The sequence below is a fragment of the Vigna radiata genome, unplaced genomic scaffold, assembly GCF_000741045.1.
Source record: "Vigna radiata var. radiata cultivar VC1973A unplaced genomic scaffold, Vradiata_ver6 scaffold_171, whole genome shotgun sequence".
Lineage (NCBI taxonomy): Eukaryota > Viridiplantae > Streptophyta > Magnoliopsida > Fabales > Fabaceae > Vigna > Vigna radiata.
In genome coordinates, this window is record NW_014542551.1 from 533,142 (window position 1) to 557,934 (window position 24,793).

Sequence of the window (24,793 nt, forward strand, 5' to 3'; positions counted from 1 at the left end):
ATATTTATTTATTTATTTATTAAATAGAATCAATTTACTTCTTTATGTTATATTGATCAAATTACTAAAAGCTTATTTTATAAACACTTGTTGGAATATTGCGTATAGAAATTAGAATAAAGAGAAAATTGAAAAACGGATTAGAGATGAAATAAAAGAAATGTTATAGGTAATATAGTTGAAGATTATGATGTGATTTAATGAGATGGCATGTAAAAGGGATGTTAACCATGGAAAAGAGGGTTATGATAAATCGTGAGGGAGAAGACGGTATTTATAATTGAAGAGTATGATAGAGAATCCGAAATTAGCAAAATCGAATCGTTGAAACGACAAAGCAGAACTGACTACTCCCACATTCTCACTCCAATACATATGGACTAGATTCTCTCTTTTCCCGTAGTGAAACCAAATCCACAAGCTCCTTTTCATCACTCCTCTCATAAACACAACAACAATCAATCTTTTCTTCCCATGTGAATAAACAACGCACACACACAACCACCAAGAACACACTTCCGCCATGAGCCAGTGCGTTCCCAGCTGGGACGTCGACGACAACCCACCACCCCCAAGACTCTCCCTTCGCTCCAACTCCAATTCCACTGCCCCTGATGTTCCCATGTTAGTTCTCTTCTTTTCTTTATCTCTCTCTCTCTTCAAGACACTCTTGTCTTCCTTAATCTTCATCGGAACATTTTCCGATCAACCCAGAAAAGATTGGATGTGAAAAACCTTTTATTTTTTATGCTAGTTCGGAGGTGCTAATGATTGTTGTTTGGGTGATTTCATGAGTTCAGGTTAGACTACGAGGTTGCGGAGCTGACATGGGAAAATGGGCAACTTTCTATGCATGGCTTAGGGCTACCGCGTGTGCCGGTGAAGCTCCCCACAATCGCCGCCAATAAGTACACATGGGAGAAGCCTCGCGCCGGTGGCACCTTGGAGTCCATAGTGAACCAAGCCACGAGCTTACCGCACCGTGGAAAGCCAACGCTGAACGGCGATGGCGGCGTGTACGGGAACTTCCTGGTGCCGTGGTTAGACCCTCACGCCGCGACGGCGAACACGGTGACGATGGACGCATTGGTGCCGTGCTCGAAGCGGGAGCAGGGCATGGAGTCCGTCCCCAGTACGTGCATGGTGGGGTGCTCCACACGTGTAGGGTCGTGCTGCGGCAACCACGGTGCAAAGGGACAAGAGATGAGTGGGAGGGATCAGAGCGTGAGTGGCAGTGCCACGTTCGGGAGGGATAGCAAGCACGTGACCCTTGACACGTGCGACAGAGAACATGGTGTGGCTTTCACTTCCACCTCTATCAACTCTCTCGACAACACCAGCTCCGCTAAGCACTGCACCAAGACCACCACCGTCGACGACCACGATTCTGTTTCCCACAGTAAACCAGTGGTAACCAACTACTCTCTCTCCTATTTCTTCATCTTATTTCTATTTTATTTTTTTTATCTCCTATTTCTTTATTATTATTTTCCTTCAACAATCCTATCAACCCAAAATAAAATCAACCTTAGTCAATTTCTAATGATTTTTCTAAGAACTCTACAAAGTCTAATTTCTAATTTTTGTAACTCATGCGCATTTATTTCTCTATTTATCTTTTATATATTGCGTATGCCGCCACACTTGTATTTTTTTTTCTCTACACGTATGTATGGTATACTAACATACGTTCATGCATTACTTTTTTTATTATATATATATCTCATGACAATCGTATACCTTTATTTTATTTTAAAATTTCCTTTTCTTTAACAGTATTTCTCTTTGGTTCCTAAAAGAAATATAAAACATAATTTTTCTTAGATTTTATTTTTACCGGAAAAATTCTCACTGATAATATTTTAAATTTCAGACCCTTTTGCAGAAATATTACGCTCGCAATTTCGATAATTTCAGACTTATTGTAAAACTACAATATTTTTATTCATTTATTTTTACCAAGTCATGTATTACTAACCTCTCCTAAGTATAAGAAAAAGTGCGTAAAAGAATGTGTATGATTTTAAGCACTAAAAAAAAATAAAAAATTATTAGTTCCTTATGGAAATGAATACGATAAAATTTAAATTTTGAAGAGACTAATTTAAAGTTTTTTTTTAGGTTTAGAAAAGCAATATGCTAACATATAATTAATTTTAAGCGTTATACAAAAGGATTTAATTCTATTTTCCGAAGCAACTGGTTTTGTTTTTTATAATAAGTTACATTAGTTTTATGATGAATTTGTAAAGGGTGAAAACGAGGAGGAGGAGAAGAAAAAGAGTGGAAATGGAAAATCGTCTGTGTCTACTAAAAGGAGCAGAGCTGCGGCTATACACAACCAATCTGAAAGGGTAAACGTTGAATCACGTTTGCAAGTTGCTATAATGATATTATGAGAACAAAATCTAGAATTTGTTATTCATTGGTTAATTTTTGCATTGGCTTTTCAGAAAAGGAGGGATAAGATTAACCAAAGAATGAAGACATTGCAAAAGTTGGTCCCAAATTCCAGCAAGGTATATAGCATAGTTCCAACTAGTGGGATGGGGTTTTTATGAGCTAATCATGATATTGTTTTGTTTTAACTTTATTTTTTCATCCAAATCGTGATATTGTGTATGTGGTATCTGAGCCAATTATTTAGTATCTACTGGTCCCAAATCTGTGAGAGAAACAGATGCTATATACTGACATAATTAACATATTTCTTTGCCATTTTCACTTTCGTGGCGGTCCCGTGAGGATTCTATAGCCACTATAAATACCATTTCACACTGGATCTCTTTCATCTTTTTGCTTTCCATCATTCTTCCCAGTAACTAAATAAATTAATTTTATCAATTTCACGTATAAACTACATTTTCATTTTATTTCTATCCAAGGCCTAAATGATGGGGAGTTAACGTGGCCCTACCTCTCAAGATTTTTTTCTCTTTTCTAAGAGTCAATACCTATATACATAATACTATTAATTATTGTTGTTATTAATATTAATATTTATTATTTGAGCCTGATTTTCAGCTCATAGATCTTTTTTTTTTACCTCGATGCACGTACTTTTATTTTAATATATATGATATATTTTTTGTTTGTTTATTCTTGACTTTTCTTATTTATGGTACTGTCCTTGTAGATAAGGTATCTACTTTCACGCCATTTATCATACATTTCAAGTAAAATTTAAATGTTGAAATTCTTTACCTTTGTCCCTTTATAAATGGTCCAGCCATTATTGGTAAAATACCAAAACTAATAAGTACTAAAAATGTCTTAACATGTTATGTCATCAATTTAGTTAGTTTTACACTAAAAAATATTACGTGATCAGTATTCTCTTTGATAAAAGAAAAGCAGACTCTAAGTTGTTTAGACAGTGACCATTGTGCTCTTGAAGTTTTTTCAATCATATATGGCTGTGAGAGTGGGAATTATAGGGTGGTATGTGCAGTTATAGAGTCCACAAGAAGTCCAATTACTTGTTTTCATGCTCTGACAGGAGGCTGTTTGGTGAAGAGGCACCCAACTGCTCCCACAGGAAACCCTTTCCAGTGGTAGGCCCTCATGTCAATTATACAATAAACACTAAAACAACAAACATTTTCCACCAAAAACCTACAAATCAAACCCAAAGATGAGGGAGAAAGACAAAGAAAAAGAACCCACACTTAACCATATCATATATGATATATAGACAAGGGAAAAGAAAGTGGTGGAAGTCTTACGTCGACTAGAGATAATATCAATTTATAATATATAAGTGAAGTGCAAACCTCATTTTACAAGTCGGTTTTGTGAGATTGAGTTAGACTTACACCTAGTTTCTAATAGAAAAAAACATGCAATGTTAACTATAGCTTATTTATGAATTTAATTAACAGAATTAGTTGAGTAATAGATTGATTATATAGTTAATTACTTTTGCGTGACTTGCTATATGTGTTGGGCACTAATTATGTATTATGGTTTACATATACATATATAGACAAGATTTTTCTTTAACTAATGCAGACTGATAAAGCTTCAATGTTGGACGAGGTGATAGAATATCTGAAGCAGTTGCAAGCACAGGTGCAAATGATGAATAGAATCAACATGTCATCGATGATGCTGCCATTGACCATGCAGCAACAGCTTCAAATGTCTATGATGTCTCCGATGGGCATGGGATTAGGGATGGGAATGGGGATGGGGATGGGAATGGGGATGGACATGAACTCCATGAATCGTGCTAACATCCCTGCCATCCCTCCAGTCCTTCACCCTTCTGCCTTCATGCCGATGGCGGCGTCATGGGATGCCACTGCGGCCGGAGGTGGTGACCGATTTCAAGGGAATCCGGCCACCGTAATGCCTGACCCTCTGTCCACACTTTTTGGATGCCAATCACAGGTAAAAGATATTTCTAAGAATTCTCAAACGAAGCAATAAATAAAAAATATATATTTTACAAACTTTCTTCTCTTTAACTAGTCTTTTTAATCTTCATTGTTTGATGACATCACTCTAATGTTATGAACCTAAACTTATCCAAACCTACTGTTGATCCTACAATGATTGATGGCAACCTGGTTTTTGCTGATTTGGCTGGGTACTCAATTTGTGAGGCACGAATGATAGGTTGTAGAAATCAGTCAAATCGAATTGATTGCATCATTAATACTGGGCACTGGTATGTTAGCGCTTTGACCTCATCAATCTCCTAGATCGCAATCTTACAATGGAAATCACCCTTTTGATTATTCATCGTGCCAATTGAAGAGTAGACGCTAAGTTAAAATATATCTCCGTGTATAAATTATTTGGTTCAAGATGATTTAAATGTTTTTAGTTATTTGATAAAACAAGGATGGTTTTTTGTTAAATCTGTATAAAATATAGATATAATTAATAAAATTGAATAATTATTTGCAGCCGATGAACATGGATGCCTACAGTAGACTTGCTGCGATGTATCAGCAGCTGCACCAGCCTCCAGTTTCTGGTTCCAAGAACTGAGCTAGCTTCTGGGTAGTATTCTTCTGGTGTGATAGTGTTGAGCTACAAACAAGAATGTCCATACTTATTCTTTGTGAGAATTTTAAATGGGTATATTAGCTCCAAAGCAAGCGAATAGCATTATAGATATATACACACTCTTTTCTTATTATTAGGTGGCTTTCTTGGTTATTTTACCATCATATGTATGTTCATACCATTGCAACTTGTATAACGTCTTTTGCTATTTTATTCAATAACGGCTTTGGTCTCATTCACACCATATATAATAGTACCTACAATTGACATTATACCAATCAATTTGCCTATGTATATATATCAACAATTCAGATACCTAAAACCTCGAACCATTTTTTTTTAATTTTTAAAATTGACTAAGCATTGTTAATTTGGTTCTAGAGTATCGTAAATTTTCATATTAATATGCTCTGTAACACTAACTACTAAATTATCTGTTTGTTTTTGTCAACAAATTGAAAAAATATAGCAGTAGTATTCTAATGAGAATTTTAATCAATTTGTTTTAGAAATATAATATGAAAAACAGTATTTCGGTAAGTCAAAATAGTTTATGTATAATAAGGTAATTTGTAAAATGATTTTCAAGTAACTTATCTTTATTATTATTTTTAATTTGAATGTAAGTTAATTTTAGTTTGTTAAGTCTGAAAGGGCCACGTATGCTAGAATTACTAGGCAATTTCTTTTTAAGAAATATGGGTGTTTACAAATAATTAAGTTTTTATGGCCCATATATTTATAAAACTTTTAAAATGTATTTTATCATTTACATATAAAATATTTAATCTTACTTTTATTAAATTATAATTAAGACTAAATTTACGGTTTTAATTTGTAATTTGTTTAATTGAGGTTATCTAAACCTCAACTGAAATTATTAAGTAAAATCAATTTTTAGACTCACTATATAGTCCAATAAATTTTAGATAGTTTGATAAGATTATAGATTATCTAATTGGTTGACCTTTGCCAAACAATTTGATAGACCATTTATATGTTATAAGCTTTGATAACAAGTGTCTTATATGTTTAAATGCATACATGCTGATTTAAACATCCTAAACATGTATTGTGTAGTTGAAGAATAAGCAAGCTTACACACTAATCATTGTCATTTATATGAGTTTATACTCTATTCAAGATAGATAGGGTTAACCAACTCATGTTGTTTGCTAATAAATTTAATAAGAATTTTACAAATATAATTGAAAAGAAAAAACCTAAGATTAGAAGATTGTCTCAAACATCTCTCGATATTAACCTCTCTCTTTAGTGTTATGCATCTTCTTTAACACGTGTATGTTCATCTACTATTGTATAAAGATATGATCATCGTAGTCATACACAAACAAAATAAGGGTGAGCTAACATACAAACAACCAGTCTTACAATTATAATTCACAACTAAACAATATAAAAATCAAATCATATCCTTCAACCAACATTCAAACCCGACCCATGATCATAACTTATCTCAAAATATGTTATCAAAATAACAATACAAACAGTCTTATGGATGGAGTCCACTCGCCTCTTGCCCAGGACGAAATCCTAAGGTTCCACTTCCCACCGCTCTACCAAAGACTCTTACGGTGAAGTCCCCTACCTTTTTGCTAAGATGCATCTTTCCATCCTTTATAATCCCTCAAATACCATATACATAAACTCTTTTACCAATAAAAAGTATCACACACACAATCCCTATAAAGTTCCTACTTCAATATTATGATATATGTTTAAGTTGTATACTATCTTAACCCACTCAAAGCATTTATATAACCTACAATATCTAATATTAAAACACAACATTCGTTTGTCATTCAACATAATAATAATGTTAACCTACAAAAAATTTAAACATAAAATAACACATCAAAACCATGCTATGTTTAAACCAAAAATAAAAATCCCAATGTTTTAAACCAGTCGCATACATACGTACGTACATACACACATACATACATACACACATACATATATAAATACATACATATATAAATACATATATATATATATATATATATATATATAATAAAGTTAGATCTCATCACCTTGATTGTTATTCTTGTTCCAACCCTTGATACTTCTGTGTTTCCTTTTAATTTACCAACTATCAAACGACACTATCCAAAAATCTTTTATTAACAATTACAACATCACACATCAATCCACCACTACACTAATTTTACGTTATTATTTTATAATGTCTGGAATTGTCGTTTACATCCAAGGCTAAAACCTTATAACTTGATTCTCTTCTTATTTTATGGTTGATTATATGGTTTTGTGCAATTAAAGTATTATTTTACAATTTTTGTATGAAAGAGTCTTATTGAATTCTGAATTTTCCTTTTAGAATTGTTCTAAAACACTTGTTGATAATCCAATAATATTTGTTAATTAGAATTTTTGCCAGATTGCTTAATTCTAACAACCTTTTGTCTGCTTAATGCAAAAGGTAAAAATATACACACTTGGAACATGTAAGGTTTAAATTAGAACTTTTCCCACATACGAGAGAGAATCTTAATGAATTGATTGACATTTGTTTTCTTAATTCAGATTTGTCTAGGAATTAAATTAATGGTAATGATTTGATAATTAATAAAGAATCAAACTATAAATGAACTGTATAATCAATTTATCTTTATATAATTGTTTTATTCAAATCATTTATAGCAAACCATTTTTCTTGATATTTCATACTTTTATGCATATTCTTATAAGTGTTGGTTTATTGATATTCCTATTGAATTTGTTACAAGATGATTTAGATTTTTTAACTTTATTTGAACTCATATTTTAAATAGAATAGATATTTTACTTTACTTAATTTGATTGTGGAAATGACACTCATTAATAAAATTCGACTGCATTATCAAAATAATCATCACTCTTTCTATTTAAATATTTTTTAACAATGTGTATAATACATATTTTTAGCATATACATTGACATTATAAAATTTTATTACTAATATAATTTTTGTAATGATTTATTTAATGAAATCACTAGTACCAAATTTCTTATCCATAACTTTAATAAATAACATTTATAACACAATCATTGTAAAAAATAAGACATAATGGCAATATTGTAATAATTGTGAAGTTTTTAAAGATGGTTTTCCAATCAATCATCATTAAAAATTCTATATAGGCATACAATAATAATGATTCTATGGAGAATTGTTGTTAAAAGTCTTACATACAACGACGATTTTGTGTCCAACCATAGTTAAAAGTCTTGTCATTTTAAAAATATTTGTTTTTTTCATTTTCCCATTCTCATTGTGTTTTCTTTTTTCATGTAACTTATTACTCTTCTTCATTCCCATTTTCTCTCTTTGTATGTCGTTCCTTCAAGCTCATCACACACCGCACCTTCAAGCTTGTCGATCGTCGTACTATGGTTGTTTGAGTATCCACATTGTTACCATTGTCTTGTGGTTGACATTTGTATCGTTACTGGGGTTCGTGTTTATGTAGTTGGTGAGGTTACTGGTGGTCCCCGTGCCGCTCATGGTTTGGTCATTGGTCATTCCTCTATGCTCGCCAAGCCCATTGTGTGTAATTACAATTTTCTCCTCTAGTGGTTCATGATTCTTCATTCTTTAGTTCCTCCCTCCTTGTTGTTTCCCTTCTCCGGTGGCACTCTCCTCCCAATGGTCTTCTCCCCCCAGTTCTCCACTCCCTCATACCTACATCCCTATTAGATATTGTGTTGATAGGGGGAGCTTAGCTTCTTTATATCTTAGTTTTTAATGATGAATGGATAAATGATTAGCAATGATTTCTTGTACAACAAAATGACATAACAAATGTTTATATCTTTAACATGTTAGTGTTAAATGTTTGAATCCATTAATGATAAGAGAATCAAGCTTAAAACATATTGGAAATCTAGTTTCTGGTATAAATAATTGATTACATAAGTTGAATAATTTGTTGTTATATTTAGCCAAAACACCTAGAAAGCTAAACAGGGGTAAATCACTCTGTTATAATCGATTATATAAGTTACATAACCAATTAATATAGAGAGAAAGTCGTAATCTGTTATATAAGTGATTATATATGTTAAGAATGGTATATGGATGACTAATATGGCTAAGTGTTAATATAATCAATTACATAAGTTTGATAATCGATTAAAACAAATAACATAGTATAATCCATTACACAATAAGCCTAATCTGTTAAGACTATTAAAAGAAACAGTCATAGGCATAAGAGTTTAAATAATCGATTATACACATGAGATAATCAGTTAAAATAGACACAAAAACATAATAGATTATGCAAATAACATAATCGATTATTCTGCGTCAGGATTTAAATTTTTATATATACTTGACTTGAGACATGATTCTACAATGTTCTAATTTTCATATACTAATAGATTTTTTGAGTTTTGAATATAGGTGCTCTTAAAGACTCGTTCTTGGAGGAATCAAAGTTTTCTTGGTGATTACACAACAAGGATTCATTCAAGACATTGAACTTCATTGTTTCTGATTCAATCTGCACTTTGGAGAGTGTGTTTAAGATCAGGTTCATCAACAATCTCTATATTGTACACCTGTGTGAGGATACCCATGTTGGAGAGCTAGGAATGCTCTTGTGTTTTGTAAGAGATTGAGGTTTTTCATCTCTTGTATTTGCTATTTTGATTTAAGTGGTGAAAGGAGTGCAATTGAGGGTTGTCATTATATTCTTGCAAACTCAATCATTATTAGTGGATTCCCTTTAACTAAGGTTGTTGAAGGAGGACTATATGTAGGCTTGTGATAGCTAAACCAGTATAGATTATTGTGTATTAATCTTTCTCTTCTCCTTCTTTACTTAGCCGATTCATAATTCTTTGATTATTGATTTCAAGATCTAATAACTTATAAAGATTTGAAAGCGATTTTGAAAAAGGGTAAAATCCAATTCACTCCTGAGATATAAGGCCTCTCATTTCTAACATATTGTAATATTTGTTGAAAGGAGGAGCTCTCCTAAGTTGGTAAATAGTATTTTTTATGATGAATTTCAAACGTTCTTTCTTGAGTAATAAAATTCTTACAATAATACTTAGAATCATATAGGAAGGACATTAGATGAAAATTTCATGTATGAAAGAGTTTAGATTGTATAAAAGATCATATATGCATAAATCTAATCATATTAATCGATTAAGATACAACCATAATCAGTTAAAGCACATCAAAAGCAAAGCAAGGCTATATTGCATGATTTAATCGATTAGGATAATAATCTAGTTAATTAAAATAGAAACAAAATCCTAATTGATTAGTACTTTTACATAATTGATTAAAGAGCACCAGAATGTCATATCTTATATATATGTGTGACTTAACCTGTCTCTTTATGAAATACATTGCATTCCTTTGACAAACACGAAGTTTGAGAACAAGAACACACTAAGAAGTTGTCCACAAATATTCTTGAAGAAATTAATAAACCTTTTTGAAGAAATCTCAAGAAATCTCCAAGGTTTCAAGAAAGCAAGAAGATTTGTAAGATTTGCACAATTGTTGGTGCTTTCAGGTTTCATTTGATTGTTAATTTCCTTAGTCACCTTACCTGTGTAGGCAAGATGTGAGAGAGTATGAGTTTAAACCTCTCTTGGTTATTATTTTGTATATTGGAGTGTGTGTGTGAGAGAGAATACAAATTGAGAGAATTATTTTGTACTCTTGGCTCTAAAGTATAGTGAATTTCCTTCAACAAAGGTTACTGAAGAAAGACTAGATGTAGACTCAATTTAAGAGTTGAACTAGTATAAAAATTTGTGTGTCATTTGTTCTTGTTTCTACACCTTATCTTGATTGTTCATGAACCATTGTGTATTGATTTCAAGAATCAAGATTTTCAAGAAATTGTGAAAGTGGATTTAAAATCCAATTCACTCTGTCTTGGATTGAGATATAGGAACAATATTTCTAACAATATTGTATATTTTTTTAAAAAATTGATTAGAATTTCTTATTTTTAAACTCTTGATAACAATTTATTTTAAAATGTATTTCATGTAGTTATTTAGATTTGTGAAGATTTTGAAATATTTGTTTAATTATATTGAGTATTTTGTTGTGAGCATTTTTCAACTCATATAACAATTTAAGGTAATAAGGCAAGTGGTTTCTTTTGTTAGGCTTTGTTTAGAACTATTTTTATCAAGCTTTGTTTAAAATATGTTGAACTATTGTCATGAATTGTTGTAAAAGGTTAAGCAGAAATTATGACTTTAAAAAATAGCAAATATAATATTAAAAAAACTATACACACTGTATAACCATGGTTGTTTAAGAAAACCATCATCGTATTTTGAGTAACCGTTATCGTATTCTAACTTTTCTTTTCCAAGTAATATTTTGTCTTTCCTTGTTTTGAACCACAGTTTTCTTTGACTGTTATTGTTTTAAGCTTTGACGATAGCTCTAACAAATCGTACTTTAAACTTTTAATGACGTTTAAAATAATGATTTATACAAGCCTATTTTAACTATAGTTAAAAATCAATCTACAAAGTGAATATTTAGAAGAGAGAATACATATATTGTTTATAAATTTTTTTACACATATTTACAAAATTAGATTTCGTTATAAAAGTTACATATTCATCATAAAATTAGTCACTGTTTATGATAATTTATCTCTTATAAATTTTTTTATACATATTTACAAAATTAGATTTCGCTATAAAAAGTTATATATTCATCATAAAATTAGTCATTGTTTGTGATAATTTATCTCTTATCACAAATAAATATTCTTTTTTTATATATGGGACTAAATTTAAAAGACTAAATTCTATAGGGAAAAAATCTCTTTAACAACTTTTTTTTGACAACACATGTGACAGTTGTGATTGGTTTCATTTCAAATATTTTTTTAGAATAAATCCAAACAGACCAATAAAATGGTGACACATGTTCTATTGTCAAAAAATTGTTAAAAAAGGGTTGTTAAAATATCATTATCTATTATAGATATAGGATAGATATGACGCGTTGATTCATCCTAAAGCTGTGGGATTTGAGACTGTTACAATATCCACTGCATGTAAGGTGTAACAGTGGTGGAGTTGAATTGCTGTAGTTTGGGATAAGAAGAGCTAAGTTAACCTCTGATGTAAAATCATGTGTTACAAATGAGAACGGAAAGAAGGTGTAGAACTTCTAAATAACATCTATGCTTACGGTATTGCATTGAAGAGACACCTAACATGCGTTGTCTGGTTAAAGATCAACATATAGATGATTGAACACTCATGTGCATACTTGGAACGAAGGTTTGCCACACACATTTGTACTGGTGGTTCCCATCCCATCCCAATAATTCACTTTCATAATTTTAACATTTCCAAAACTCAAATAATTATGTACTGTGCAATCAAAGTACAAGTTGGATTTTAATGAAAAAGAGTTCTGATATATATGTTAATATAAAATAAACTATTTTTAATATTTTTAAAATTATTACGTAATAATCGATAACTAGAATATTGGTTGATGAAAATGAATTTCAATTAATTATAAAATCACACACCTTTTTCATTTTTTCATATAGCATATTATATATTGATTGGATGATTCATGTTAAAGGTAAAATTCAACAAATTAATATAAGTTTATGAATTAGTGAATATTTTCATTATTAAAAGGAGGAATATTTTATACAAGTATCAGGTGGTTAATTAGTCAGAGCTTGTTAGAGTTGAATAAAAGGACTCATGAACAAGTTTTACGTTGTGTGAAATATTAATTGTTTGCATTAAAAATGTGTAAATTGTAATATATCCGAAATATAAATAACTTAAAGAGATTTTTAATTGGTATTATAATCTAAAAGAGTGAGTTGGCATAGTGGTAATTTCTTGTGATAGATATTATAGATAGCTTGAAGGCCTTGGAACCTGGGAGAGAAAAAAATGATGGTTTTTATTTTATATGTTCTGATTGGACAATGATAAAAAAAATATTGTGTTGATTAGAAAATGTTATTAAGTGATATGGTATAATTCGATGTTTGAGATGAACTAGTTAAAGGGTTGTTGAATAAGTGAAGAGGTAACATATTGTTGTGAAATGACTGAAGAAGTGAAGAGTAACATTAAAACTTGATGTGTGGTAGATGAGATGTATGTTCATGTATTCTCCATGGTCAATTGGTTGTAAGTAGGTACTTAAATGATACTAAATGTAAGATAGAAATGAATTGGCTATGGTATAGTAGTATTTCTTGAAGTAATATAGTGCTTTAACCTTGCTATATGCTTTCCATATTGAAAAGTCTATAGTGAATGAGTATTATCGGTGTTAAGTGATACTGTTTGTACATGGAATATTCATATATATATATATATATATATATATATATATATATATATATATATATATATATATATATAGATAATGAACTTAGGTAACCTGTTGGTGATGTGTGTATATTTTAATCTATCAAGAGATGTTTCAATGAATTATGGCTTAAATCCTCCCTTGGTCCTAATATTTATGTGAAAATCTCAGTTTGGTCCTCAAGTTTTGAACAGTCTCAATTGAGTCATAATTTTTGTAAAAATGCATACATTTTACCCCAACCGTTAACTGATCTCAAACAGCGTCAAGTTTAGCTGACGTGGTATGCTGACGTGTTGGCTTAATCCCTTCTTGGTCCTCGTATTTGTGTGAAAATCTCAGTTCGGTCCTCAAGTTTTGAACTGTCTCAATTGGGTCATAATTTTTGTAAACATGCACACATTTTACCCCAATCGTTAACTGATCTCAAACGGCGTTAAGTTTAGCTGACGTGGTAGCCAGAGGACATGCTAACGTGTATTATTTAATTATATGAATTATTTTTTAAAATAAGCAGTGTTTCATGTGGCACAATGCCTATTATTTAGTTTATTTGAATTAGGAATTTTATTCATCTCTTTGAGAATCAGGGATTTTACACATATTATCTCGTCGACTCAAAAAAATAAAGTCACCAGAAAACTCGCGTAACCAGTGCAATCAGTCTCACAGCCTTTTCTGCAAATGAACCAACTTGGTAACCTATAGGTTCATCACCAACCTTTAAGCTATTTATTCCACTGATAGCAGAAGATAATTGTTGCACAGTGAGATCAGTTAGCGATTGGGGTAAAATGTGTGCATTTTTACAAAAATTATGACCCAATTGAGACAGTTCAAAACTTGAGGACCGAACTGAGATTTTCACACAAATACGAGGACCAAGAAGGGATTAAGCCAACACGTCAGCATACCACGTCAGCTAAACTTAACGCCATTTGAGATTAGTTAACGGTTGGGGTAAAATGTGTGCATTTTTACAAAAATTATGACCCAATTGAGACAGTTCAAAACTTGACGACCGAACTGAGATTTTCACACAAATATTAGGACCAAGGGAGGGTTTAAGCCATGAATTATAGTTTTAAAGACTTTGAGTTAATACCGTGTATCTATTATAATGGGTGATATGACTGTGTGTATAGTCATGTGTTTCTTGATGGTGTATGACTATGTTAGCACTGAACTAATTGTTTTGGCTTAGAGACATCATTGGGTAACATGGGAGAGTACTTTGTTGGAGTGATTTTGGGATTGGTTAGAGGGTAAATACCTGTGAGTGAGCCAATTGTGAGTTATGAGATCCTTAAAGGGTTACTCTTAACTTGTCTGAGAGTAGTATTGTATTGGTATGATACATTGGAATGAGATAAGTGTACGCAGATGAGAAAAATGTTTTTGTTTCTTTTGTTTTGGTTCTTTTCTTAGAAAGTGGAAAGTGATTATAGATGGGCCATGAATATAGTGGGTTAAGAGGAGAGTTTACCTTTGGAGTAGTAGATAACGTAGGAATAGAAGGAGAAGAAAGTTTCTTTCATTTTGGAGTGGAACATTAACGTAAAGGTAGATGGTATAATTAGTCTTGTTGTAACGCCCCGGCAACTTATATGAAATATTGACTGCCCTCACAGATCAACACGAGGCTTTCCAAGGCTAAGCACACTTAACAATGGAGTTCTTATGGGTTAGGCTACCGAAAAGCAAATGCATTTGTTGATATGAGTAGCCAAATTAATTCCTTTCACTGATTCCGATGTATGTTCGATTCGTCCATGTGTCCCTTTCACTGAAAGTCTGCCAGGAGTCGCTCCTTGTCTGTGCCTCTTGCACTCCATGCCTCTTGCACTGGCGATCAATCCCTGCCCTCGTCAGTGCCTGGTGTCACGTGCCCACCAACTTCCGCTTGGTTCGTCCTCGAACCACACCGTATTGGGAGAGGCTAGGCTCTGATACCATTTGTAACGCCCCGAAAACTTACATGGAATATTGACTGCCCTCACAGATCAACACGAGGCTTTCCAATGTGTTTTGTCCTTACTCGCACATTTTTTAGGAAAACTTCCTAGAAGGTCACCCATCCCAAATTACTTCAGGCTAAACACGTTTAACCATGGAGTTCTTATGGGTTAGGCTACCAAACAGCAAATGCATTTGTTGATATGAGTAGCCAAATTAATTCCTTTAAGCTATCCTTCAACCGTATAGTCCCATACCTATATAGTCTCTAGATCCCTCTCATTCTGGTGTATGTTCGATTCGTCCATGTGTCCCTTCCACTGGAAGCCTGCCAGGAGCCGCTCCTTGTCTGTGCCTCTTGCACTCCATGCCTCTTGCACCGGCGATCACTCCTTGCCCTCGTCAGTGCCCGGGTGTCACATGAAAATAGAATAAATAGTATTGCGTCACCTTAAATTGTTTTGAGCAAATAAGTAGTTTTGGTAGAAGACTTAGTAGACTTTTGTATTTACTATTTTGTGCGAAGATAATGGTAAGTTGGTATGTAAGTTTTATTCCTTTTTGCTTGTTTGGTGAAAGTGGGACACATGTATTAGCTAAGGTGTGGTACACTTGAATTTAATTGATAATTGGACAATGAAGGGAAATAATTGAGTCTGTGTAATTATGGTTTGACATTGTGAGTCTGGTTGATATCACATGTAATATGACTATATGTTGATGAGTGATTTTGGCGTAACATGTAATGTCCCTTTGAAATTCCAATAAAATTGGTATTATGTTTTGATCTAATTTATAAAACCAAATAGCAATGGTGTTTTATTGTGATGAGTGAATGATAAATGCATATTATTGAGAATGTGTATGGATTTGTGATGTGAATATGAAACTATGTTATTTTCTTGTACTGTGGTTGGTCAAATGTGAGCTTTTCATACTACGCTACATTAAGATGTTTGAGTCTCCTATAGAGACATAGATTCAAGTGTCACTTCCTTTTGTGTTTGGAGGTGAATTTATCTCCTAAAAGGATACGACTCGTGTTGAGTTTAGTGGACTAGTACGCATAGTATCGGTCTTTTCACTCGTTCGTCCTTGAGAAGTCGAGGAGATAGGTCTGAAGTTGTGATGGAAGACGACTCAAATCGCCCTACTAGTGAGAACAAGTTATGACGACACAGTAGAAGAAAACGATTGGTTCATGAATGATTTGACTGTAATGTTAATGTTGTGATGATCAATGTTGTAATGATATATGTTTATGATTTAGTATTTATGTGTTTAAATGGTTTATTGTATATCGTATGTTATCATATTTATAGTTGTTCATCCTTGCATTTGTAATTGTGGTTTCCACATACGATGATGATACTTGTAGAAGAACAAATGACGTTACAAATAAGACCGATTTGAAATTTAAGGATAATTGAAATCTTTTATCTCAAAAATGATTATTTATATTATTTTAAAAGTTTCCAGTATTTTATTTAAAACGATATTCTAAGAATTTGAGACAATAAGTATAGTTTTTTCTTCCATATTTTTAATCTAATAAAGTTTGACTATATTAAACGAATATTTTATAGGAAAGTTTGAAAAAAAAAGAATTAACCGTCACATCTGAAAACTTAAGATGTTAAAAAAAATACTTTTTAAAGAATACACATACAATTATTTTAAATTATTTCTTATGCATTTATGTAAATTTGTCAAATCATTATTTTTTGATGATGTTAACATCAATCTAACATAGAATATTACATTCATATATTTCTAACAAAATATGAAAACTACATTAATAAAAAAAACACAAATTGAGAGATCCAATTGAATAATTTGAAAAATATTAAGACAAAGGCTTATTAAACCTTATTTTATAATTAAGTGTCCATAACAAATTTTAGAAGCTAATTTTCGCAATCGAAAGTTAGAAAAAACATGTTTGGTTATTGAATTTTAGATATAGTTTTAAAAAGGTGTTTGACAAATGTGTATGTTCCTTTTCAATGTATTCTAATTCTTTGTTTTTGCTTTTAAAAGGGCCTAAAGAACTTTCTCCGACAACTCATCAGCAGCAAGAAGTCAGAATCTTCCATCGGTAGCAAACAGTGAGTGAGGTCCCACACTACAAATGGAAAGATGAGCTTGAACCTTACGAGTCATGAAACATATATGGCACACCGGACAACCAAATGACGCAAAAATGTCGTAAGACTTTGTAGAACTTCAAAACATTGAGCTTGTTCAAGATAGAATATAACAACGCTAGTTTTCGGATTCAAAACTTTATGATCAAAGTAGTTGGTTGACCTTGCCACTATATAGGTCGCTTTTAATTTGTACTTTCTATCAAAATATTTTATAATATAAAATATATTCTTTCTTTTTTCTAGTATTAGCAAATATAATGTAATATAGTGTAATCAATTTTATAAGATGAGAAGGTACAAATAAATTTACTTTATTATTCATTTTATTTTATTGACGAGGCTTTTGAAAATTAATTTTTAGTTATTTGACATTTCAACTATTTATTTATAATTATTTTTCTATCATAATATGTGTATGAGAGTTATTTTACTTTATTTATTTATTTTGAATAGTTTTTATTTATATTTATTTTGCTTTATATTTATTACTTTATCAAATTTAAAATTTTCATATCAATCTTCAAAATGTAATGTATGTATAAAGTTTAAATTATGTTGTTAATCAATTTAATCCAGAATATACACTTCTAAAAATTATTTTAAACATTTTGATTTTTAAAATAAATAAATAATTAGTTCTTATTAAAGAATAAATTATATTTAAAATATTAACTCCTTTGTTTTTATACTATTTTTTTCATTCTTAATTTTATGCTTTTATAATATTAATTTTTTTTATACTACTTTTTTCATTCTTAATTTTATCCTTTTATCAATTCTAATTACTTGGTCATTTAATAGATTATTAAAAATAACTTATAAAAAGGTATTAATTATCTTTTAATACTATTTTTTTCATTTTTAATTTTATCTCTTTATGATTTGTAATTATTTTTGGTTGGTCATTTAATAAAGTTCAATTTAGAAAAAATATTTTCCTTTTATTTTTTAAAATATTATATATATATATATATATATATATATATATTAACAAAATAAATTTAGTATACTGCTACATAAAATATTCTCTCCCATATGAGTTTTTTTTCTTAATCGGCATAAACCATGATAGACATTCCTAAAAATTATTAGTAATTTTTAAAATAAATAAATAATTAAATATACTTATGAGTAAAGAATAAATTATATTTAAATATTAATTCTTTTTTCTATGCTATTTCTTTCATTCTTAATTTTATCCTTTCTTAATTTCTAATTACTAGACTATTTAATAAGTTGTTCATGATTAACTTATATTTAAAGTATTAATTTTTTATACGATTTTTAATTTATCCTTTTATTATCTTTAATTACTTTGGCATATAATAAATTTAAATTTGAAAAAAATATATTTTATTTTTATGTCTTAGTATAATATTACTAAAAAAATAATGTAGATTTATTAAAATACAAAGTATTAACTCTGTCATATAAAAAAAATTGTCATGTAATAATTTTATTTTAAAAGAATTGTTAATAAAAAATTATATTTATCATTATTATATAAATATTTTTATTGTTGAATATTCTTCATATTTTTTATTATGTAAAAATTAAACTAATATTATTTATTAAAAAAATTATCATGAATCATATATGTATATAACTTCGTAGAAAAGGTTTTAAATAAAGATTAAGTATGATTTTAGTTCATAAAGTTGAATGTCACATTAGAATTGGTCCATGTTAAACATGACACTTTTATATTCTTATCTTTTTTAGAGTTTGACTAATTATCATTTGGTATAGTATAACTTTTACTTTTGGCATAACTTTCATAAACGCTTTAACTCTGAGAATTATTTAGTATAGCGACTCATTTATGTCTAAATGTTTTTCTAAGACTTTTTTATGTTACTCTAGATTATTAGAGATTTTGAACTTAACACTTAATAAGTTTTTGCTATCCTGATATTCTAATGATGATATCTTTATGTTCTCATATCGTTTAATGTCGTTTTGTTAAATTTCAAAACATATAAGAACATTTAAATATATTAGTCTTATAGATAATTTTGTTTTAACATAATGATATTGTGTTATTTTTTCAAAGTTTCAAGAATCCATCACTTATAATTCATAACACAATGGATAAGATATGATAGGGGTGGATAACAAATATTTTTGATTTATGGAGTTATGACCCATAATAGCAATTGTATTTTGCTTAAAGTTTTTGATTAGTTTAATAATAATAATTTTAGTTTTGATATCTTTAGTTTTAGTGGTAGTTTGGATTAGTGTATAGTTTTGATTTTGAATTTATGCTTGAAACATTCAAAACTGTGATGGATATTTTACATTTTTCAAGTTTGAAAAAATTATAAAAAGAAAAGAAGTTTTTAAAAAAAATGCAACAATTGATGTTTGTCACTAACAAACGTTATCCACAGTCAATCTTTTGTTAGAAGTGATGTCAATTAAACGTTGATGTAGTGTACAATCCGTTGTCAATTAACGTGAGACTTTCCCCATAATCAATGTCCTTTGACATTTGTTTCAAATTCCAACATCAATTTGATGTATCCAATTAAGACATTAAAATATCTTCTGACCTTAAATAATATAAAAAATAATGAACGTCAAAAATATTTTTGTTATAGTCATTAAAACATTACTTAATTTGGTGTCCGACATTATTTGGGCCAACGTGAAACGCCAAAAAGTTTTCGGCCCAATAAAGAAATCAACATCTAAAAGCACACTAAATTAAATATAAAATCGTAATTTAATCACTTGATATATATATATATATATATATTAATATTAATATTAGAGTGTAAAAAAGGTAAATATTTGGTTGATTTGACATGTATTACCCTCATTACGGCATGGAGGTTATCGTTATCGTGGTTTCGGAATGTCTTTTTACCATTTGAATATCCTTTAGTGGAAGACCCTAGAAAAGTGTAGGTAAACATTTTGAGAGTAATTGTAAGAATTGTGGGCCTTTTGCAGCTGGAGCAAGAATAGCAGAGATGTGGAGATGTGAATCTGGATTGGAATTGGCATGTAATTCTGTTGTATACCATTTCGAAAATTTAAACAACATTTTTTTTACAATATTTAAATATTATCTGTGTGTTATTCTGTTATTGATATAAAATTATTTTACAATTAATAATAATAATCATAAATACCATCATAAATCAATCACAGAATAACACATAAATAATATTCAAATATTATTAAAAAAATATTGTTTAAATATAATTTTTTATACCATTCAGCCTCTGTAATTCTCCATTGATATGATTTGGATTATCACAGAAAATGAGAGACAAAAGGGTAAATGATTGGAGAAGAAATAAACACTTGGATTATCAATCCATCACATGTGCAACCAAGAAATCCTGGCCTTGGATCAAATATTCTTCTTCCATCTTTTCTATTTTATCATTGAAGCATATTATTTAAGATATCATCCATCTTTATTTATTTCTTTTCCTTTTCTCATATTCTATTCCCTCCCTTTGATTCTCCCTTTTCTTACTCATTCTTTCATGCTATTACTTATTTATTCCTTCATGTATACCAATTATTTAAAAGTGGAAATTGGTAATACTATCACGTCACGCCTGGTCGAAATATTCTTATGTTTATCTTCTCATGGACTATAATAAGGAATGTGAAAACCTCTCTCTTTGTCATGTTATTTTTTTGGGGTGTTCAGTATCTAATTAAAAAAAAATATTTTTCTTTTTAATTTTGAAACTTTCACACAAAATTAAAATTTTAAAATTTATATAATTTGATTTTAAAATTTTAAGATAAATAAAGATTTTTAAACTAATTTCATTATATTTTTTAATATACTAATATAGTTGACAAATTTTAACTTAAATATCGTTTAACAAAAAAAATTAATTATGTTAAATTAAAAAGATTATATTTATTTATTTTGAAGTTTAAAAACAGAAATATATCAAAATTGAAATCATAAACGAATTCATATTTTGTATTCGAATTAAAAAGAGTACAATTTAACAAAAAAAATAAAGCTTGTTAACTAAAATTAGAGAAAAGAGAAATAATAGATTAAAATTAAAAATATATAGATTAATTTGAATTTCTATTGTTTTTACAAATGTTAAGGTTTAGTTTAATTTATGGATTTAGATATTCTGGACTCATTGAATCTAACTTAAATAATTTATTTAAATATTATTATATTTGTTTCGATTTAAGGAGTCGAGATTAAGTCTATTTTCTAAAACGGTTTCCAAATTTCAAGTTTGAGTTAAAGTTTTTCATTCGCTTCACATTATTTATCGTTCAATCAAATCATAATATCTACAAAATACACTCCGATACTAAAATTAGTGAATGTTCGAAAATGTTAGTAATAAATGTGTAATCAATGTATCAACCATCTGAATCCCATAAATCTATATTTATAGATTCCATAATGGACTTCTGATTAGTATTGATGATACTAATTTAGATGAAATCGATTATAAAATTGATTCTTGTCTGTGTGAGACCACCAACATACCAAACACTGAGCTTACCACTGTTCAATATAATCTTTCACCTCGTTCTAATCGTGGTCAACCTCTAACTAAATATGAACCAAACCTCCAAGCCAAAGTTAAATATCTCATTAGTAAATATGTGTCATCCCACAAGTTATCTCAATGGTATGCATCATTTCCATCTTAATTATGTTCAATTTCTATTCCTAGTAATATACATGAAGCTTTGGTAGATCCTAGATGGACCAAAGCAATGGTTGATGAGATGATAGCTTTAGAAAAAAAACACTTTAGATCTTGTGTCCTTACCAAAAGGGAAGAAAAGTGTGGGTTGATAATAGGTATTTACAATTGAGCATAAACCTGATGGAACTGTTGAGAGTTATAAAACACGACTTGTGGCTAAAGGTTACACTTAGTCTTATGGTGTAGATTACTAAGAAACGTTTGCATCGGTAACCAAGCTCAACACTGTGAGAATACTTCTACAATCTGATGTGAAAAATGTTTTTCTACATGGAGAAATTTTAGAAGAAATTTATATGGATGCTCCACCAGGCATGATTGATTCAATTGGAACGAAGGTTTGCAAATTAAAGGAGGCTCTATATGGATTAAAACAATTCCCAAAGAGCATGGTTTGGAAGGTTTACCAAATCTATGAAGGTTTTTGGCTATAAAGCAAAAAACTTTGATCACACCTTATTTTTTAAGAGAGGAAAAGGAAAAATTACAACTTTGATTATATTTGTAGATGACATGATTGCTATAGGAAATGACCAAGATGAGACAACTTGATAACGGTTCAACAATACCTTGTATCTGAATTTGACATGAAACAACTTGAAAACCTCAAATATTTTTTGAGTATTGAAGTAGATAGATCAAAACATGGTATTTTTCTATGCCAAAGAAAACATACTATTGACTGATAACGGTTGAATATACCATTATCTATGATGCAATTTGGATACTAAATCAACTCTTTTTGACTTAGAAGCTTGCTTGAACTCTTATTTTTATTTAGTTTTGTGAATAAGTGAATCGAGGTTATACTTTATGATTTTAGCACTAAATTCCATTAATTTTGTAGGTTATGAGTATGTTTTGGAAGAGGAGAAAAAGTATCAAGGAGTCAGAACTCAAGAGGGACAACAAAAGCACTAAAGAAGAAGGTTGAAGAAGGCGCATGGCGCCTGACTACCTTTTTTTGGGACCTTGAGCACCACATGTCACGCAGGAAGCTTGCTTTCCCCTTCAGGGGCCCTCAGGGGTGATGTTCATGCACCAACGCTTGCTTTCCCCCTGAGGGGCACTGAGTGCTAGCTATCCATGTCGTTGGGCGCCCGCTTGCTCCTTTCAGGGCCCTCAGTGCCACTTCTCTCGTAGAGATGCTTGCTTGCCCTTAGTTGGGGCACTGAGCGCTTACGTGTTGGGCTTATGGGCCAATTTTTTATCTATTTAAGGACTTGCTCGCCCTAGGATTTGTATCTTTTGATGGCTAAAGCTTAGAAACACACTTTACGCCCCTTTGGAGGCAAATTGGGGTTGCGGGAGCTCTCCTCTTCTCTTTCTAGGGTTTTTATTTCATTCTTCCATTGTACACCAAGGTTCTCCATTACAATGGAGAACTAAACTCATTTGTTGTTGGGGAAGATGTAACCTCTAAACTTTCATGTATTTGAATACGATCTAAATTGTTTTATGTTTCTTTCATTAATTGTTAGTGATTTTCTCCTTTACTCAATGCTTATTATGTTTTGATCACTCATATCATGATGTTTATATTTCTTTGTTATTGGGAAATACCTAGAAACCATGATCTGGAGAATTTCACCCAAAAGAAATATTGCCTAAGGGGAATAGGATGTTTGGTTGTCTTAAGCTTCTAATCTGAATACGAAATTGATTGTTAGGGTTTACAAGGGATTGTTGTCTAATAATCAAATCTAGGCTTTTTACACTGAGGGATCGGGTTCTAAGTAATTTAGAAAGTGACGTTAACAGTTTAATGAAGAAGATGAATTGTTATATGCATGAAAGTAAAGTAGGTGAAATCTAAACCCGAACAACATTATCATCTCAGATCATCAACACCATTAATTCACTCTTGTGTTAAGCCTCAATTGATCAACTTGCATTCATATTTACTTTTATTGCATTTTAAATTTAATCCAATGAAATTGTTCTTAAGTCTTAATTAGTTAAGGTATTACATGATTGTTTAGTTCCCTGAGTCTTCTGGGAAACAATACTTGGTCTTACCATTTATTGTTACTTGATACAATTCGGTACACTTGCCAAGGTCTTAACATTGACTTACTATCGAAAACTAGGCTGCTTGGGGGTAAAACAGTTGATACACCAATTGAACAAAATCATAAACTCTTTCAATGCTCAAATTCAACAAGCATAGATGTTAACTCATTGGCAAGTGTACCAAATCGTTCAAGTAATAAAACTGGTAAGACCAGGTATCGTTTTCCCAAGAGACTTGTGCAACACATGACAATTATTACTTTTATAACTCAATTAGACATCAAAGTGCACAAAAACAACACAAGAAACTCTTTTTGGTATTTTATCAAATAGTTGGTGTGCAAGGAATTTAACACAGTGTATTTACAATTTGTCAAGACTAGAATTCATCCATTTCATTCTCATGCATTCACAAACATCTTAATTCCATCCAATAAGTATTCAATTTCAATTNTAGGTTCAATCATATTTCTCAATACTTCAAGAACCACAATTCATGCCATGGGTGATCAAGCCACAACAAGCATTAAGCATAGAAATCAAATACTAACATGAATTAGAAAAGC

At 30.5% G+C, this 24,793-nt stretch overlaps 1 protein-coding gene across 2 annotated transcripts; it reads left to right on the plus strand.

The window, feature by feature from the left end:
• The first annotated feature begins 297 nt into the window (after positions 1-297).
• On the plus strand, positions 298-5,262 carry LOC106780284 (transcription factor UNE10). Of its 2 annotated transcripts, none has more exons than XM_014668558.2 (6): positions 298-624; positions 801-1,410; positions 2,232-2,354; positions 2,454-2,519; positions 4,012-4,392; positions 4,915-5,262. In XM_014668558.2, exons 1-6 carry the CDS (start codon positions 524-526, stop codon positions 4,996-4,998), a joined length of 1,365 nt encoding a protein of 454 aa, XP_014524044.1. In that variant the 5' UTR covers positions 298-523; the 3' UTR covers positions 4,999-5,262. The 2 variants fall into 2 exon arrangements, with proteins under 2 accessions (XP_014524044.1, XP_014524045.1); XM_014668559.2 differs by having other exon boundaries at positions 2,253-2,354; positions 4,915-5,024.
• The last annotated feature ends 19,531 nt before the right edge of the window (positions 5,263-24,793 follow it).

Excerpts from the sequence above, each read along its gene's own strand:
- LOC106780284 (XM_014668558.2), top strand. The coding sequence starts at position 524 with ATGAGCCAGTGCGTTCCCAGCTGGGACGTCGACGACAACCCACCACCC. Across the intron at positions 1,411-2,231 it reads TTTCCCACAGTAAACCAGTG|TTTTATGATGAATTTGTAAA; the intron begins GTAACCAACTAC and ends AAGTTACATTAG. Across the intron at positions 2,355-2,453 it reads TACACAACCAATCTGAAAGG|AAAAGGAGGGATAAGATTAA; the intron begins GTAAACGTTGAA and ends TTGGCTTTTCAG.